The following is a 16,305-nucleotide window of genomic DNA, read 5'->3' on the forward strand; positions in this document are numbered from 1 at the left end:
CTGCGTTCTCACACCCAACCTCCCGCCCCAATGCCTATACCATCGCGACGTCAGCTAGGAAGATGGCATACAACCAACAGGAATTGTTCGACAAAGGCCTCAAGACCCGACGAGAGGTTGTCGGCAACGCTTATGTGGACGCCTCCCTCAAGAATGGCTCGAGCGAGTTCGCTTACCCAGGACAGCAGCTCGTGACTGAGTGAGTATTGCTGATGTCGGCATATGGGAAACCTCTTCAAGCTAAAACGACACGCTGTCAGGTGGTGCTGGGGCAGTATCTGGAACCGGCCGGGTCTGGAGCGAAAGCAGCGAAGTTTGCTCAGTAAGTGCATTTGTCTTCCTTCACACAACGAGATTCCAACATCGACCCAGATTGTATGAGATACTAACCGATATAGATATCGGCATGCTGATCGCCTTGAAAAGCTGGCCTGAGCTTGGTGTTCACGTCCGCGGGACGATCAATAACGGCCTGACTGAGACGGAGATCCGGGAAGCCATTCTCCAGGCAAGCGTCTACATTGGCGTCCCATCTGGCATTGAGGCCACAAAGGTCGCAGAGAGAACCATCAATGACATGGTCGAGAAGGGTGAACACAAGAGGCAGTTGGCGGAGCAGTCGCCGCTTTTGAGCAAAAAGTCGTGAAATCTACGATGATGATGGACTGCTTGCGGCCTGGTTCGTTGCGGAAGCAGGTGTGCCTGAGAGTGGCGCAACCGGCTGCGGACTGGAGTATCACTCGTCTCGGACAGTGGGGGATTTGATGGTACGGAACTTTCATTTGATGTAGTACGGTTGTGATTCCAAGAGAACCAGTTGTACATTGAACTACACTGGTGATTAAAAGATTGATATCCCAAACCGCATATACATGTACGGGTAAGAGTGAAAACATCTGAAGTAGACTTGCCGTCCTTCTCTTATGACGCCATGTTTAAGTAACGTTTTCATCGGCCAAGTTTGACTGTTGATTGTCTCTAAGCTAGCAGTCGACGAAATTGTCTAAGACATCGAAACTGGGCCGAAGCCCAGAATGGCTATATTATGTTCTCTTGTACCTGACTAGCGTGGCTGAGCCTTTGCCTTATATGTGACTGCACGCCCAAGTCTGAAGATCTTTCAATGAGTTGAGTCTCTTGGAACCTCTTGCTGAAGTGTGGAAGGTACAACCATGGCTGGGCTGAATGTAGAAAGACTGCGTAGTAGTGGCAAGAACGAGATGGCTTCGGCCGCTCAAGATGGCCCGTCCTACTCACGACTCCCTGCAGCCAGCCATGGCAGAGATACAGAGCACATCAGTGATTTGAGAGATCATTCCCGTCGGGACTACTTCAGAATTCCTCCTTCAGTGAGTCGCCACGCTGGCGCGGACCCAATCAACCTCGAGAAGAACAGCGACTCGTCGGACAAGCACCCAACCAAGCTGGACGCGTTACGGGCATGGCGCTTTGAGTTTGTTGCACTTGTGGTCTCCTTTGCCGCATTAGCGTCAATAGTTGCACTGCTTCAGGCATATCACGAAAAGGTCCAGCCCAAGTTTGCGGGCGAACTCAGCATCAACACTTTTATCGCAGTGTTCTCGACGGTCCTAAGAGCTACTCTTGTTTATATAGTGGCCGAAGGTATGGAGCGAACAGGATTTCAAACACAATATGAACATTGGGCTAATTGACATTGAATAGTTATAGGACAGTTCAAATGGTTATGGATGAAAACTCCACGGCCCTTACGACATATCGAGTACTTCGATAACTCTAGTAGAGGCGCTTGGGGATCATTCCGACTTCTCTTCGTAGCTTGGAAACCGTAAGATAATATTTCATTCTCCTCTTTTCGATGTTCGAGACTTTGTCTCTGTGAGGCTAATATTAGCCATAGAAGCCTAACGTCTCTCGGTATACTAATCATCATCTCGTCGACCGCGATTGGCCCCTTCTCCCAGCAGGCAGCAAAGATATATCCTTGCCCGATCGAAACAGCTGGAGTTGCCAGAGTATCGTACGCGAATTGGGTTTCGTGGATAACCACTGGAGGGCCTACTGATCTCACACCAGAACTGAAAGGCATTGCACTCAATGCACTGGCATTTGGAACGGACCAAAGCTCCTCCAGCAGCCTCTTTCAATGCACATCTGGAAATTGTACTTTCAACTCATACGCCGGAATCACCCACTCTTCCATCGGAATCTGTAGTCAATGCACAGACGCAACGGCCAGCCTGGAGCAATCGAGCCGAGAAGGCAACGAGACTGTCTACTATTTCAACGAAAAAGAAGGTTTCAACTTGACTTGGCCGCCCAGAAACAATACGATCCTTCAGATCACGTCGAATGTGGACAATATGGACCTATTCGTAAAGACTTCGGTTCTTGCATTCAGGCCTGCCGGATGCTCCATGTCCCCAGACAATTCCACTCAGGTGGACCCAGACGACCTTACGTGCCAGCAGAAGGCCTTTGGAGGTAAACGAACAGGCCGCGTTGGACAAGATGTCATCCTTACCGCCATCAACTGCACTCTATCTCCGTGTGTTCGACATTACAACGCGAAGGTATCCAACGGCGTCTTACAGGAGAGCATAATCTCTACGACCACCAACATCACAGAAGCTTGGCATTGGAAGGGAAGCAACTTAGACGTTAGTGGTGCAACTATTTTGCTAGAGCCCTGTGTAATCGAGGGGATTTGGTATGACCGGTCGAACATCAGTATGGTACCAAAAGACGACACCTGGGTCTCGTGGGCTGTGCTCAAATCAGACGGAACAAACGGAACTGTCGAGGAGGCGCCCTCAGAGTGCATCAGGACCATGGGGATGCCGATGGTGGAAGCTTTAGGAAATCTTGCTTCGGAAACCCTCGCCGGCAACTGCACGGCTAGGAGCAATTATATCCCCGACAAGGGGAAGGGCGGACACTTGGGTTCTGGCGCGACCAACGAACAGATCATCGTGTCGTGCGAAGACAGATGGTTGCTTGATTATCTCTACAAAGATAGCCTGATGACCTTGGAGTCGTTCTCTGCTGCACACGAGAGCATGGCCACGGCAATCAACAATCGCGTGCGGAGGGACATGAGCGCGTTGGATGGTGAGGTTTCTTTTGTGGAAGGATCGGTATGGGCGACGGAAGTCTGCGTTGATGTCGACTGGGTATGGCTGGTTTATCCTGGGGTTCTTTTGATCCTCACGGCTGGTCTCCTTGTCACAACTTACCTACAGTGTTGTCAAAACAGGGGCAAACAACCGATCTGGAAGTCTTCCATTTTGTCGATTTTGTTCTATGATATTCGAACACAGGGCAAGGAGGATCGTACGGGACCCAACGGAGAGGAAACGCCGCTGTTGCATCTTGCAGAGCTGGAGTCTTTGGCTGACAGGACGATGGCACACTTCAGCACCGATGCGAGAAGGCCTGGGTTTGTCGTTGAACAGGAAGAAAGATGAGGAGCGTCAAGAGAGGGATTTTCAAATGAAGTTAGGTACCATAGGTTTGATATTCACGGCATCACCGAGGAAAGATAGTGCAAATCGCTTCATCCCTTTCCATTGTTTTTAATTAAGTCGAAGTTCCCATCTTCAGCATTAAGCTCTATGCCCCAACTCCTAGCGACTACGACGTCGCTCTCAAACACTCATGCACTCTCCACCAAAAGCCTCCAAGTCCCTTTACGGGGCAGTGGCCTTGACCGAAGTGGTGGTGAATCTGGCGCAGTTCTGGCCGTTGGCAGAGACGGTGACCTGGGCCTGGGCATCGTGGCCGTTCAAGCAGGCGCCGTTGGAGGCGACGAGGTTGTTACCGGACTGGGCGACGAACTGGATGTTCCTGGCGGCGCAGTCCTCGGCGCGGAAGGCAGTGCCGTTGAAGCCGACGCAGACCTCCTTATTCACGAGGTCGGGGCGGAAACCGTTGCTGAAAGAACGCTGGACGAGAAGGACGTCGTTGCCGTTTCTCGTGGAGGGGGTGATCTGTCTGTCCGCGGCGGTGTTGACGCAGGCGGCGTTGACGATTTCACCTATTAATGTCGTTAGACCTTTTTTTCACTCATGAGATAAGAGCTTGAGGAAACCAACCGTTGTTGCGGAAAGTGAGGCACTCGTTTCCGGGCACGCCGCCCTGCTCCTTGAAGACGAGGGTGTTGCTGCCGCGCTGGACGGTCTGGCGCTTAGACAGATCCTCGGTGGGCATGGCCGCGACGGCGGTGGCGAGGGCGAGAGAGATGACGGCGGTGAACTTCATGGTTGCTGCTGAAGAGGAAGAATCGAAGAATCGAATAAGTTACTTTAAAGTTGAAACACTAAAAGAAGGTAGGACCAGCCGAAAAACGAAGAGAAGGTTGTGAAATTGGAAGCAGAGTGAGCGAATGGGATGAGTCTCAAAACAAACGACATGAACTCGAGGAGCGGGCGTCAAGGCACTCTTTAAATCCATCCCGTCAAAGTGTCAATTAGGAGAGAATTAAGCTTGATGGGGCATTCCGCACCGCGAATCTTCCAAAACTCCCCACACACTAACCTGCGACCTTAAACGCCTTGAGCTATAGATCATGGGCGAAGAGGCATGTGAGGTAGAAGCGGCCCTGGTCCAAACAGGAGTCCAGGAGCTGGCCGAAGTCCTGCGACCTGTGTCAGCTTTTTCCTCAGTCGCCAAACGACGAACCGGGGTGCTCAGGCGCAGATATTTAGCTCTTTTAGCTCAAATTGGGCCAGCATCCCCACCAACACGATTCGCTGAAACGTCTCAAGGTCGGTCGGTTACAGGGTTGCGCCTCCGAATCTGGGGAACACCCCTCCAAAGTCACGGTTTCATCATCGGGCGTCAGGGAGCCGCATGAGCTGCTGTCATCTTAAGTTGGTAAATGTCGGATCTGACGGATTCACGAGTATCAAAAGATTGGTTGGCAGGAGCGGGAGATGGCCCAGATTTGCGTTGATTTGCCCATCGAACCAGCGATCCGAGGACCGAGGAAAGGGGGTTTCTTGGTAGGGGACCTGGTTGTCTCGCGGGTTTTAGGTTGTTACCGAGAGCCTCCTCGTCTCTAGTTGTAAGCGAGTGTTCGCTTTCGCTCTCTTTGGAAGGAATACTCGATGATGTGAGGTGAAATGTAAGAGACTCGGGATGAATTTGGTCACTTTGTCGGGGATCTCGGGATGCGCATCCAAGTTGTATGACATGGTGCTGTCAGGTAAGATTTTCGTGTCCACTGGAATTGGGGCGGCTTGTTCATCTTTTAACGAACACGAGCTCAAATTCCAGGATCCTGGGACGGTTCCTGTCATTCAATGTTTCCAGCCGATAGAAGTCTCCCATCTTTATGAGCACTTCCTTTTCCGAGATGACAAGGCGCCATGACCATGTTGCTGTCCATCTGATATGGATGACTTATTGTTCCCGTTGAGTCTCAATCAGGCGCGCTGTCTGCTCATAAAAGTGATTGCTTGGTGAGATGAGACATACCAACAATGCTAAGCCAAGCTCATTACAGCATTTTCTCCCGCTCAATTGAGCCTAAGAAATCCCAGTAGATGAGCTCAATTATCCCCCATCAGGTGCTTGCCCAAGTTTCGCATCAAACAAAAAACTCCGTGATCGCCTTGACAACATCATCGGGCGCATGCTCCGGGATGTAATGTCCAGACTCAACACTGCGACCCTTCACAGATACGCTGTCGGACGAAACATTCTGCCACTCTTTCACCGCATCAAAACACTTCTCAATTACGCCGTACTTCCCCCAAAGCACCATCAACGGAGACTGGATCTGCCGTCCCGCCTCGATATCCGCCTCCGATTCCTCCAGATCCAGCGTCGCGCTGGCGCGGTAGTCGTTGCACATGGCGTGCACCGCATCCGGGTCCTCCATCACGCTCGCATAATACTCGAAGTTCTCCTTCTCGAATATCTCCAACGCCTTGGGCTGCCGTCCGCCCATGAACAGCTCCGCAAACTTTCTCGGCGCGGCAGATATCAACGTCTCCGGTAGAGGCTCCTGCTGAATCAGGAAGAACCAGTGGAAGTATGCCTTTGCGAACTCGAAGTCTGTCGTCTTGTACATGACCAGCGTCGGAGCGATGTCGAGGAAGATCGACCTCCTCACGCGATCGGGGAAGTCAACGGCCAGCTTGTGCGCGACTCGGGCGCCGCGGTCGTGGGCGCAGACGAAGAAGGGCTTCTTCTCGTAGCCAAGCTGATCCATGACGCTGATGCAGTCGCGCGCCATCGCGCTTTTGGCGTACGAGGTGACGTCGCCAGGCTTTGAAGATGCGCCGTAGCCGCGGATGTCGATGATGACGACTGTGTAGCGATCAACTACCTGCGGTGCCACGCGGTGCCAGATGTGATGGCTTTGAGGGAAGCCATGGATGAGGAGGAGGGGTGGGAGAGAGGATGTGGAGTCCCCGCTCCTGATGCCATGGATTATCACCGGTGGTGAGGTCTGGGTGGTGATTGAGAATGGTTGGAAGCCTTCGAACATGACGATGGTTTGTCTGATTGATTCGATGAACGTTTGTGAGGCAGAATTTTTTGCTTGAAAACGTTGGGCATGCACAATTGAAGTCCTCGACTTCCAACGGCGTCAATGGCGGGGATTTAATAGGTGGTGTTGCGCCCTTCAACGCCTACATTCGGCAGATGTTTGACGCGGGACCTGGTGACGCAACCCTCATCTGAAAGTGGGATCGGGCCATGTGCTCGGGGAGCCGTCTCACCAATCGACCAGCAATTCCGTGTTTCCTCGTATGCCATCTGGAACTTTTTGATAGAATCTGAAGTCGCACAGGACCGCTGGACTGAAGCTACATGGTCAATCATCGGCCAACAGTAAACTTCCCGCAAAACATCGCAGCATGCGGGGAAAGTATTAGCCGCGGACCTACTGAAGCCGAAACCGACGACATGCGTACTCATTGACATGATCCGTTGTCCGAAAACTGGGCTTTCAGCACGGAATGCATTAAATCAACAGAAGTTGGGAGGCAGGGTTATCACAACTTGTCTCAATTATCGGCCCAGAATACCCGGAGATAGCCACGAGTACATGTACTCACTTCGTGGCGATGGGATGCAAGGAGAAACTGACGCTCATGTAGTTGTCGAGAAAAACTGTGAACTGGGCGGCTGCGTGAGTTTTCATAGGCTTGCGGATACGGGAGATAACTCCTGATCACAGAACTGAGAACTCTCAAGAGTCGCAGGAATGTCGATAAGCAGCGTGATGTCGTCGCCAGTCAAGGTCACGGCCACATTTTTTACACCGTTTGGATCATGCATCAGTGTGGTATTCCTGAAGTCAACGCCAAATTGGTCTGTTGCGAATCAAGTATATTATAGACATACATTGAGTTATTGTAGAATTCTTCAGAGTACAAAGGATAACATGGAGCTGTCCGAGGATATTTCGAGCTCAACTCAGCTCCCTTGTCCACAGTCCCGCTCGGAATATGACCCACGACTCGCGCAACTGAACGCATTGGCTGTATGGTGAAGCGATCACAGCTAGTTTGGGGAATACACGAGCTTACAATCAATTTAAGATTGATATTCCGATGACGATCAGCAGCTCGAATTCCAGAAAAACACTTTGTGTCGACGCGTCCACGGCGGTCGAGACTGCTATATAAGACGCGTCGTTGTTCTAGAATGCTTCGAGAACCAGTACCGAACCCATTTAGCAACTCGAGCCTCTCACCTGCAGAACTTCAAAATCCACCGTCAACATGAAGTTCACCACCATCCTCTTCGCTACAGGCATCGCTGCCGTCCAGGGCATGGAGCTGATCAGCGAAAACCCGCTCTGCAAGTACGAAAAGCTCAGCGTCACCGCCTGGCACAACTGCAACGACTTCAACGGAGGCAGCGACCCTTACAAGGACTCCGACTGCGACATGCCCTGCGCCCGAGCCGGCAGGAAGGAAGCGGGCAAGTTTGTGCACGTCAGCAACTACTGGGGCAGCAACAGGTGTGCGCTGCAGTGTTATCTCAAGTAGAAGGTATGAGATGAAGCTCCGCATGATTCATGATGATATTTAACAACAGACCAGGACTTGCGATATGGCATGAGCAGAAGGCGCAGTCATAATGAGAAGGGATTCGTGGGAAGAGGAGCGGATGTGAAACTTTTGGAAAGAAAAACATCTCAACGTCATTAATGTTTAATACCTACACATCCTCATGGCGCATATGCATAACATTGTCGCGGCCGATCCAGTAAGTGTGGCTCTTTGCGTGAGACGAAGTATTGGACTGCTTGTATCCGTAATAGTAGGTGGCAATCGGATTCGGAGACGTGAAGAAAGTGAAGAAAGTGAAAAGACGTGGGCACATGGGTATGTAGTCCTCACATCGTGTTCAGATGCCTCAAGTCAGTTCAAAGAGCATACGACGGGATGGGGTGCTTAGAAGTTCGTCAACCATGAACACAGTTTTATGACCTGAACGATCCTGCCTCTCAGCATAGTAGTCCATAAAGTATCGAATCAGTTATTTTTTCCCCTTCATATTGCCAATACAGCACCAGGACTGGAGTTCACGGACTGCTTCAAATCTATTCTGAAGGTGCATGAAAGCCCAATCTGATGTTTGACCCGACTCGTCTGTTCAATGGGGCCACATGATTCCTGGAACCGAACGCACTGCAGATAGAAGAGAATACATTGTCATAAAATTTCATTCTTCGAGACTGAATACATACAGGTGGCTTCATAGATAATGCAGGAACTCACAAACATGAGCATACATACGTTCCCCGGTGTTCGGGCCACTCCGGCTTTGCTTCTCTCTCGGAGCTGGGCTTCCGGGGCCCCAGACCGGGCGAAAGATCCGGGGACGACTTAAGCACTCCGTCTTTCGCAGGATCAATCGCGCCATAGGCAGACATAAAGTCCGACGTTTCGTAGCGTTTCTCACTCAAGAATCCACGCCTCCATCTGACCCACGCGATGCCGACGACGGCGATAAGGCCTAGGATGGTCTCGTCGGAGAGGATCCGACAGAACCCACACGATCGGGGGCCTCCCGCCAGCACGCAATTACGCCGTCCGACAAGCCCGACCATGCCTCTTCAGCGCAGAAATCGCCGGCCGGCTTCAATTGCCGCAGGGAAATGCTTGACGGTGTGCGCTTCGGTGAGATTGTTTTATTTATATGCATGATAACTTCACTTCGCCAAAGGGGATCGGCTCATAATTGGAGTGTTGTTCTCACTCAATTGCAGGTTTGGTCTCATTCACTCACTTGTTCACTCATCGTTCAGTGAATAGCACCTGCTGATTTTCCAACTCATACGCTGAAACACCACAAGACTCAGTGAAAAACTCATCAAGCGTCTCGTCTCACAAAGGCCTCAAAATGACCGCCGACATCAAGGTCGCCATCGACCGCGGCGGCACATTTTGCGATGTCATAGCAGACATCGACGGCCGAGAACCCCTCATCTTCAAACTCCTCTCCGAAGACCCCGCAAACTACCCAGACGCACCAACAGAAGCGATCCGTCGCGTCCTCGAGGCCGTCGAGGGGAAACCGATCCCAGTCGGCGAGAAGCTCGATGGTTCCCGCATCGGTATTTTTTTACTTCTCCATTTCAAAAACATTTCCTGAATCCCCTCATTAACCACAAAAACCCAGCGTCCTGTCGCATCGGCACAACAGTCGCCACGAACGCGCTCCTCGAACACAAGGGCGAGCGCTTCGCCTTCCTCACCACAAAAGGCTTCAAAGACGTCTGCGTCATCGGCGACCAGTCCCGCCCCAAGCTCTTCGACCTGAGCATCCGCAAGGCCGACGCCCTGCACTCCGCCGTCGTCGAGATCGACGAGCGCATCGTCCCCGCCGACTACGACCTCAACCCGGAACCCCTCGACAGGTCGACCCTCCGACCCGGCGAGGATGGCCTCGTTCGCACCGCCAGCGGCGAGTTCGTCCGCGTCTTGCGACGCCCAGACCCGGACGCCGTCCGCGCCCAGCTCCGCGAACTCAAAGATCAGGGCTACACATCCCTCGCTATCTGCTTCATGCACGCCTACCTCCACCCGGCCCACGAGGACCTCGTCGCCTCCATCGCCCGCGAACCCGAGTTGGGCTTCCACTTCGTCACGACCTCCGCCTCTACCTCGCCCACCATCAAGTTCCTCAACCGCAGCACCTCCACCTGCTCCGAGGCCTACCTCTACCCCGTCATCCAGAGATATGTCCAGTCCTTCACCTCGGGCTTCCGCCTGCCGCCGCAGCGGGTCGACTTCATGTGCTCCGACGGCGGCCTCAAGGCAGCCACAAAGTTCCGCGGCAACGAGGCACTCCTGAGCGGTCCCGCGGGCGGCGTCGTCGGCATCGCCCGCTCCTGCTATGACCCGGACGACGGCACCCCAGTCATCGGCTTCGACATGGGCGGCACCAGCACTGACGTCTCCCGCTACGACGGCAAGTACGACTACCTCACCGAGACCTCCATCGCTGGCCGCACAATCACCGTCCCGATGCTCAACATCGCCACCGTCGCGGCCGGAGGCGGTTCTATCCTCTTCGCCCGCAACGGCCTCCTCGCCGTCGGCCCGGAGAGCGCCGGTGCCCACCCGGGACCCGCGTGCTACCGCAAAGGCGGGCCCCTGACCGTCACCGACGCGAACCTGTTCCTCGGCCGACTGGTACTCTCCTCCTTCCCCTCCATCTTCGGCGAGAACGCCGACGCGCCCCTCGATACCGCCGTCGTGGAGGCCAAGTTCAAGGATATTACGGCCGAGTTCAACGCCCAGACGAACCAGTCCCTGACACCGCAGGAGGTGGCCCTGGGATTCCTCGACGTCGCGAACGAGACCATGTCGCGGCCGATCCGCAACGCGACCGAGGCCCGCGGCTTCGCGCCCGAGAACCATCACCTTGTCAGCTTCGGCGGCGCCGGTGGGCAGCACGCCTGCGACATCGCCGACCGCCTCGGTATCCGCCGCATCCTCATCCACAAGTACTCTTCGCTCCTCTCGGCGTACGGCATCGCCCAGGCGGAGCTCCAGCACGAGGCCCTCGAGCCGTACGGGAGCAAACTCGACGCCGGCGCGGGGGTCCACGTCCAAGAGCGTCTCGCCGCCCTCAAGGCTAACGTATCGGCTGAACTCCTCTCCCAGGGTGCCGACGGCGACTCCCTCGTCTTCGACGAGAGTCTTGTGCTGCGGTACTTCGGCACCGACACTAACCTTACAATCTCCAAGCCCGAGGACGGGGACTACGCAGCGAAGTTCGAAGCAACGCACCTCCGCGAGTTTGCCTTCTCGATGAAACGCGACATCGTGATCGAGTCGATCAAGGTCCGCGGCACGGGCAGCGCGGGCGCCAGGGAACAAGAAGCTTCCGCCCTCAAAGAGCTCTCCTCCAACAACCCTCTCCCGGCCTCCGAGCCGCGGGAGACGCAACAAGTCTACATCGACGGCGCGTGGCACGCAACAGCAGTCCACCACCTCGCTTCCGTGCCCAAGTCAACAATCATCCCCGGACCGGCCCTGCTCATCGACCAAACGCAAACGATCTTCGTCTCGCCCACCTTCAAAGCACACATCCTGACCTCCCACGTCCTTCTCGAGAAGGTCTCGGCCTCGCCAGCCACGCAATCCACACTCGACGCGACATCTTCCTCGCCAGTCGACCCGATCCAGCTCTCCGTCTTCGCCCACCGCTTCATGGCCATCGCCGAACAAATGGGCACAACCCTCCAACGCACCTCAATCTCCACCTCCATCAAAGAACGCCTCGACTTCTCCTGCGCAATCTTCTCCCCGCAGGGCAAACTCGTCGCCAACGCCCCTCACATCCCCATCCACCTCGGCTCCATGCAGTTCGCGATCCAGGCCCAGCACCGCCTGTGGGAGGGCAAACTCCGCCCCGGCGACGTCCTCCTCACGAACCACCCGCAATGGGGCGGCACCCACCTGCCCGATCTGACCGTCGTCACGCCCGTCTTCGTCCCCTCCTCCTCGTCTGACGAAAAGGAGCAAATCGCCTTCTACGTCGCCTCCAGGGGTCACCACACCGACATCGGCGGCAAGGGCATCACCAGCATGATGCCCGAGTCGCGCGAGCTCTGGGAGGAGGGGCTCAACGTGCCGTCCATGAAGATCGTCTCGGCCGGCGAGTTCCTCGAGTCCGAAGTCCTCGCCGCCTTCGAGAAGGCGGGCAGCTTCCCCGGCTGCAGCACGTCCCGCCGCCTCGCCGACAACATCTCGGACCTCAAGGCCCAGACCTCGGCCAACCAGCGCGGCATCACCCTCCTCCGCAAGCTCTGCGCCGAGGCCGGGCTGCCCGTCGTGCACAAGTACATGAACGCGATCCAGTCCAACGCCGAGTCCGCCGTGCGCTCCTTCTTCCGGGACATCGCCCGCCAAACGGGGAACACCCCCCTCGAGGCCACGGACTACCTCGACGACGGCACCCCCATGCGCGTCCGCATCTCCATCGACCCGCACACCGGCTCCGCCGTCTACGACTTCTCCGGCAGCGGGCCCCAGACCTGGGGCAACTACAACTGCCCCATCAGCATCTGCCACTCCGCCATCATCTACACCATCCGCTGCCTCGTCGACATGGACATACCCCTCAACGAGGGCTGCCTGTCGCCCGTGGCGATCGTGGCCCCTCCGGGCTCCGTGCTGAACCCGGGCCCGCGCGCCGCCATCTGCGGGAGCACGCTGGCCTCGCAGCGCGTCATCGACGTGATCCTCCGCGCGTTCGGGCGGTACGCCGCGAGCCAGGGGTGCGCGAACAGTTTCGGCTGGGGCATGGGCGGGCGGGACGCCGTCACGGGGGAGGTGAGGAAGGGGTGGAATTACGGGGAGAGCATCGGCGGCGGGGTGGGCGCGGGGGAGGGGTACGAGGGGGCGCACTCGACGCATGTGCACTCTACGAACACGCGGCAGACGGACGCCGAGGTGATTGAGAAGCGGACGGCGGTGCTGGTGAGAAGGTATGAGGTGCGGAGGGGCAGCGGCGGCGGCGGGAGGTGGAGGGGCGGCGACGGGATCACGAGGGAGGTGGAGGCGAGGATCCCGTTGAAGTTTAGTATCTTGAGCGATCGGAGGGTGTATCGGCCGTGGGGGATGGCGGGCGGGGAGCCGGGGTCGAAGGGGGAGAATTTCGCGTTTTTGAAGAATGAGGAGGGGGGCATGGAGAGGATTAATCTCGGCGGCAAGGCGATTATCAATCTTGGTGTTGGGGAGTATGTGCAGGTCAATACGCCCGGCGGTGGTGGATTTGGAGGGGAGGAGGTGGAGGATAGACATCGTGGATATGTCTGAAAGACAGTAGGTGTGAATAAGACTTGATAAAGTCAGTATTACTAAAACATAACGCTATTACGACCGCTCCGGGCGCGCGAGGTCATCATTTTCCTCGTCTCTCATCATCCAAACACCCCGGGATATCATGCAAGTGTCCGCCCCGCCATCCAATAAGCGCTTCTTCCCAAACGAAACCAACCAACACGCTCCATATTGTCTCCAAAAAATCAGACAACGTCCTTCGTAGGCTTGGGCTCGACGGTGCCGGGGGCGACGACGTCGGCGACCGTCTCGTCGGTGAACTTGAGGTCCTCCTCGAGGGAGATGGTGTCCTTGATCTTCCAGAAGATGATGGGGGCGCCGATGATGAGGGCGCCGGCGAGGCAGCCCCAGGTGGCGCCGAACATGGTGTCGTAGGCCGTCTCGTTGCTGTCGAGGGCCCAGAAGACGGCGGCGCCGGCGGATTGGATGCCTTTTTTTGTGTGTTAGTGGAAAATCGTTACGAGCACGAAAACATGGAGAGCGTACCCTTGTAGAAACCGGCGAGGTTGGCCGCCTTGCGGGACGAGTTGGACAGGGCGCCCATGTACCAGTAGATGCAGGTCTGCCAGACGGCGTCGAAGAAGCCGAAGAAGATGTACAGGAACATGGGGCCGATGTACCTCTTGCCGCCGTCGGTCCAGTCGACCTTGACAAAGTCCTCGCCGGCGGCGACCTCGCGGGTGACCTGGTCCTTCTGCCAGGCCCAGCCGCCGCCCCAGATGACCATGGTGAGGACGATGAGGGCGACGTAGGAGGCCTTGGCGCGGACGGAGCGGCGGACGGACTGGACGTCGAGGGCGTAGCCGAAGACGAGGGCGCCGAAGATCTGGGAGAGCCAGTAGAGGAGGTTGTTGAGGGCGCGGGTGCGGACGTTGAACTGGCCGGCGTTCATGTTGTTGGTCTGGTAGGTGTAGAAGACGTTGGAGGTGAAGAAGAGGGGGAAGAGGGCGACGATCCAGATCTCGTGGGAGATGGTCTCCCAGAGGCCCTTGAACTCGGACTGCCAGGAGGGGTTCTTCATCATGATGACCTTTGAGCCGTCCTCGCGGATGACCTTGGGGACGTCGCACATGAAGATGGCGAGGACGGCGCCGAGGAACATGAGGACGATGAAGGCGGCGTAGGTGCCGTCGGAGACGGGGCCGGAGACGGTGTGGATGTTCTGGGCGAGGGGGATGAGGGAGCCGATGACGGCGCCGAAGTTGAAGATGATCCAGAACCAGGAGATGTAGCGGCCCTTCTCCTCCTCGCGGGGGTAGGACATCATGATGGCGCCCTGGGCGGTCCAGAGGAGGCCGGCGCAGACACCGAGGAAGGCGCCGGCGAAGACGACGAAGCCGTGGTTCTGGTTGTGGGAGTAGCTGAGGAAGGAGGCGGAGTAGATGCAGTAGCCGATGCCGCCGATGGTGAGGGTGAGACGGAGGCCGAGGCGGTTGGCGAAGGTCCCGGCGAAGAAGCCGACGACGGCGAAGGTGGAGTAGAGGGCGGTGTTGGCGTCGGTCTGGGCCTTTGTGTCGACCTGGCCGCCGCCTCCGAGGCCGGTGAGGGCGTTGAACATGCCGGGGCAGAGGAAGCAGATGAAGGAGATCATGAAGAGCTGGATGCGCGGGGAGGCGTACCAGAGCTCCTTGCCGCGGAAGCGGAAGCCGCGGTACATCCAGCCGGAGGGGCGCGGGGCGGGGCCATCGCCGGTGATGTGGGTGTCGCCGGCCGAGGTGGCGGGTTCGGGCTGGAGCTTCTCGTCTGTGGACATTTTGGCGGCGGTGGTGAGTATGAGTGAGAGTCGGGTGAGGGCGAGGTGAGGTGAGGTGAGGTCGAGGGCGTCAATTGAGATGAGGTTGGTTATGCGCGGCGCGGCTCGGTAGTTGAGAAATGCGCGTGTGTTTGTGTGTGTGCCGCGCTTGATGTGACCGAGTTCGTGTCGGAGGTTGCAAACTCAATCGCGACCGGACGATGAGTGATGCGCTGGGCGCGGGTTTGGTGAGAGGGAGGTCGGAATGACGGGAGAGAGAGGATGAGACCACGCGAGGTGAGAGAAAGGGAGCAGGGGACGGAGGCGGTCTTCTTTATGGAACGGTTTATCGGGCTGCAGGTTGCAGTTGCACTGGGCGATGATCGTGAGTGGAGTCCGAGTCTTGAGGAGGAGGCCGGGGTTCTTTTGGCGCGTGGCGTGTGGTAGCGAGGAGAGGGATGGATGGGCAAGGGATGCGTGAAGGATGAGACCGGGGTTGGAGTGGTGGTGGTGAGATGGGATGGGATTGGAGATTTGGGGGAAGGGATGCGTTTCGGAGGCGTTGGTTTGTTTGGGGAATGGCTGGTGAGATGAGGGACACACTGGTTGTGAGATGTATCAAATGGTGCGCAATTCACTGGTAAGGATACCCGAAGAGATGGTGGGAGTTGTGTGCAGAGGATGAGAATGAGGAAGACGAATGGATGGTTGATTGGAATTGAGTCGGAGCTACCCCGGGCTGGTAAGGTAGCAACGGGAATCAAGCTGGTCGTGAGCGTCTGACGTGTGGACGAGAACTTCTCGAGATTTGGAGAAGTGGCAGGCCAGTGAGGGGGAAGATTCGTGACCTGGAGGCTGGGCTGAGGTAGAACTCTCCAGGCGATGAAGGTTGTGGTGGATGGTGACAGGCGTTGCGAGATGGGATGTGGCAAGCTACGTGACGGTTACAACGAGCCGGACATGACATGACATGGGCAAAGGAAACGAAACGAAGGACCATCAGCACCAAGTCTGTTCGGGGTAGAGCTAGTCGCAGCATCCCCCACCTTTTTAGAACGCGGACTCGGGCACTTTGACGCTGTGGCGGTCCTGGTGAAAGGTGACAATGGCAATCATCGCAGGTGACAATGGGCGAGATGCTTGCTTGTGGCTTTTCGGGGTATCAGATGGTGGTGGGTGGTGAATTGATGCGAGACTGGTGCTGGGCAACGGCAACGGGGCCGATGTGAGCTGCTTGAGGCCAGGGGCACTGATACGAATGGATCCCGGAAG

The 16,305-nt window shown here is 56.3% G+C and overlaps 7 protein-coding genes across 7 annotated transcripts; 4 read left to right on the forward strand and 3 right to left on the reverse strand.

Annotated features, from left to right (window-relative positions):
- Positions 1-62: 62 nt before the first annotated feature.
- CkaCkLH20_04296 (uncharacterized protein) lies at positions 63-646 on the forward strand (the record flags this gene model as incomplete). Its single annotated transcript, XM_038887015.1, has 3 exons — positions 63-199; positions 261-322; positions 399-646. 3 exons carry the CDS (start codon positions 63-65, stop codon positions 644-646), a joined length of 447 nt encoding a protein of 148 aa, XP_038747719.1.
- Positions 647-2,711: 2,065 nt separating this feature from the next.
- CkaCkLH20_04297 (uncharacterized protein) lies at positions 2,712-3,446 on the forward strand (the record flags this gene model as incomplete). The annotated part of the gene is made up of 1 exon (XM_038887016.1): positions 2,712-3,446. The coding sequence occupies one exon, from the start codon at positions 2,712-2,714 to the stop codon at positions 3,444-3,446; it is 735 nt and encodes a 244-aa protein (XP_038747720.1).
- A 222-nt stretch (positions 3,447-3,668) lies between these two features.
- On the reverse strand, positions 3,669-4,239 carry CkaCkLH20_04298 (uncharacterized protein; the record flags this gene model as incomplete). The annotated part of the gene is made up of 2 exons (XM_038887017.1): positions 3,669-4,015; positions 4,074-4,239. 2 exons carry the CDS (start codon positions 4,237-4,239, stop codon positions 3,669-3,671), a joined length of 513 nt encoding a protein of 170 aa, XP_038747721.1.
- A 1,330-nt stretch (positions 4,240-5,569) lies between these two features.
- Positions 5,570-6,475, reverse strand: CkaCkLH20_04299 (alpha beta hydrolase fold protein; the record flags this gene model as incomplete). The annotated part of the gene is made up of 1 exon (XM_038887018.1): positions 5,570-6,475. One exon carries the CDS (start codon positions 6,473-6,475, stop codon positions 5,570-5,572), a length of 906 nt encoding a protein of 301 aa, XP_038747722.1.
- A 1,243-nt stretch (positions 6,476-7,718) lies between these two features.
- On the forward strand, positions 7,719-7,988 carry CkaCkLH20_04300 (uncharacterized protein; the record flags this gene model as incomplete). Its single annotated transcript, XM_038887019.1, has 1 exon — positions 7,719-7,988. The coding sequence occupies one exon, from the start codon at positions 7,719-7,721 to the stop codon at positions 7,986-7,988; it is 270 nt and encodes an 89-aa protein (XP_038747723.1).
- Positions 7,989-9,348: 1,360 nt separating this feature from the next.
- CkaCkLH20_04301 (hydantoinase B/oxoprolinase) lies at positions 9,349-13,277 on the forward strand (the record flags this gene model as incomplete). Its single annotated transcript, XM_038887020.1, has 2 exons — positions 9,349-9,562; positions 9,628-13,277. The coding sequence occupies 2 exons, from the start codon at positions 9,349-9,351 to the stop codon at positions 13,275-13,277; spliced, it is 3,864 nt and encodes a 1,287-aa protein (XP_038747724.1).
- Positions 13,278-13,486: 209 nt separating this feature from the next.
- CkaCkLH20_04302 (major facilitator superfamily transporter) lies at positions 13,487-15,054 on the reverse strand (the record flags this gene model as incomplete). The annotated part of the gene is made up of 2 exons (XM_038887021.1): positions 13,487-13,731; positions 13,788-15,054. The coding sequence occupies 2 exons, from the start codon at positions 15,052-15,054 to the stop codon at positions 13,487-13,489; spliced, it is 1,512 nt and encodes a 503-aa protein (XP_038747725.1).
- Positions 15,055-16,305: the final 1,251 nt, after the last annotated feature.

The sequence above is a fragment of the Colletotrichum karsti genome (assembly GCF_011947395.1).
Source record: "Colletotrichum karsti strain CkLH20 chromosome Unknown Scaffold11, whole genome shotgun sequence".
Taxonomy (NCBI): domain Eukaryota; kingdom Fungi; phylum Ascomycota; class Sordariomycetes; order Glomerellales; family Glomerellaceae; genus Colletotrichum; species Colletotrichum karsti.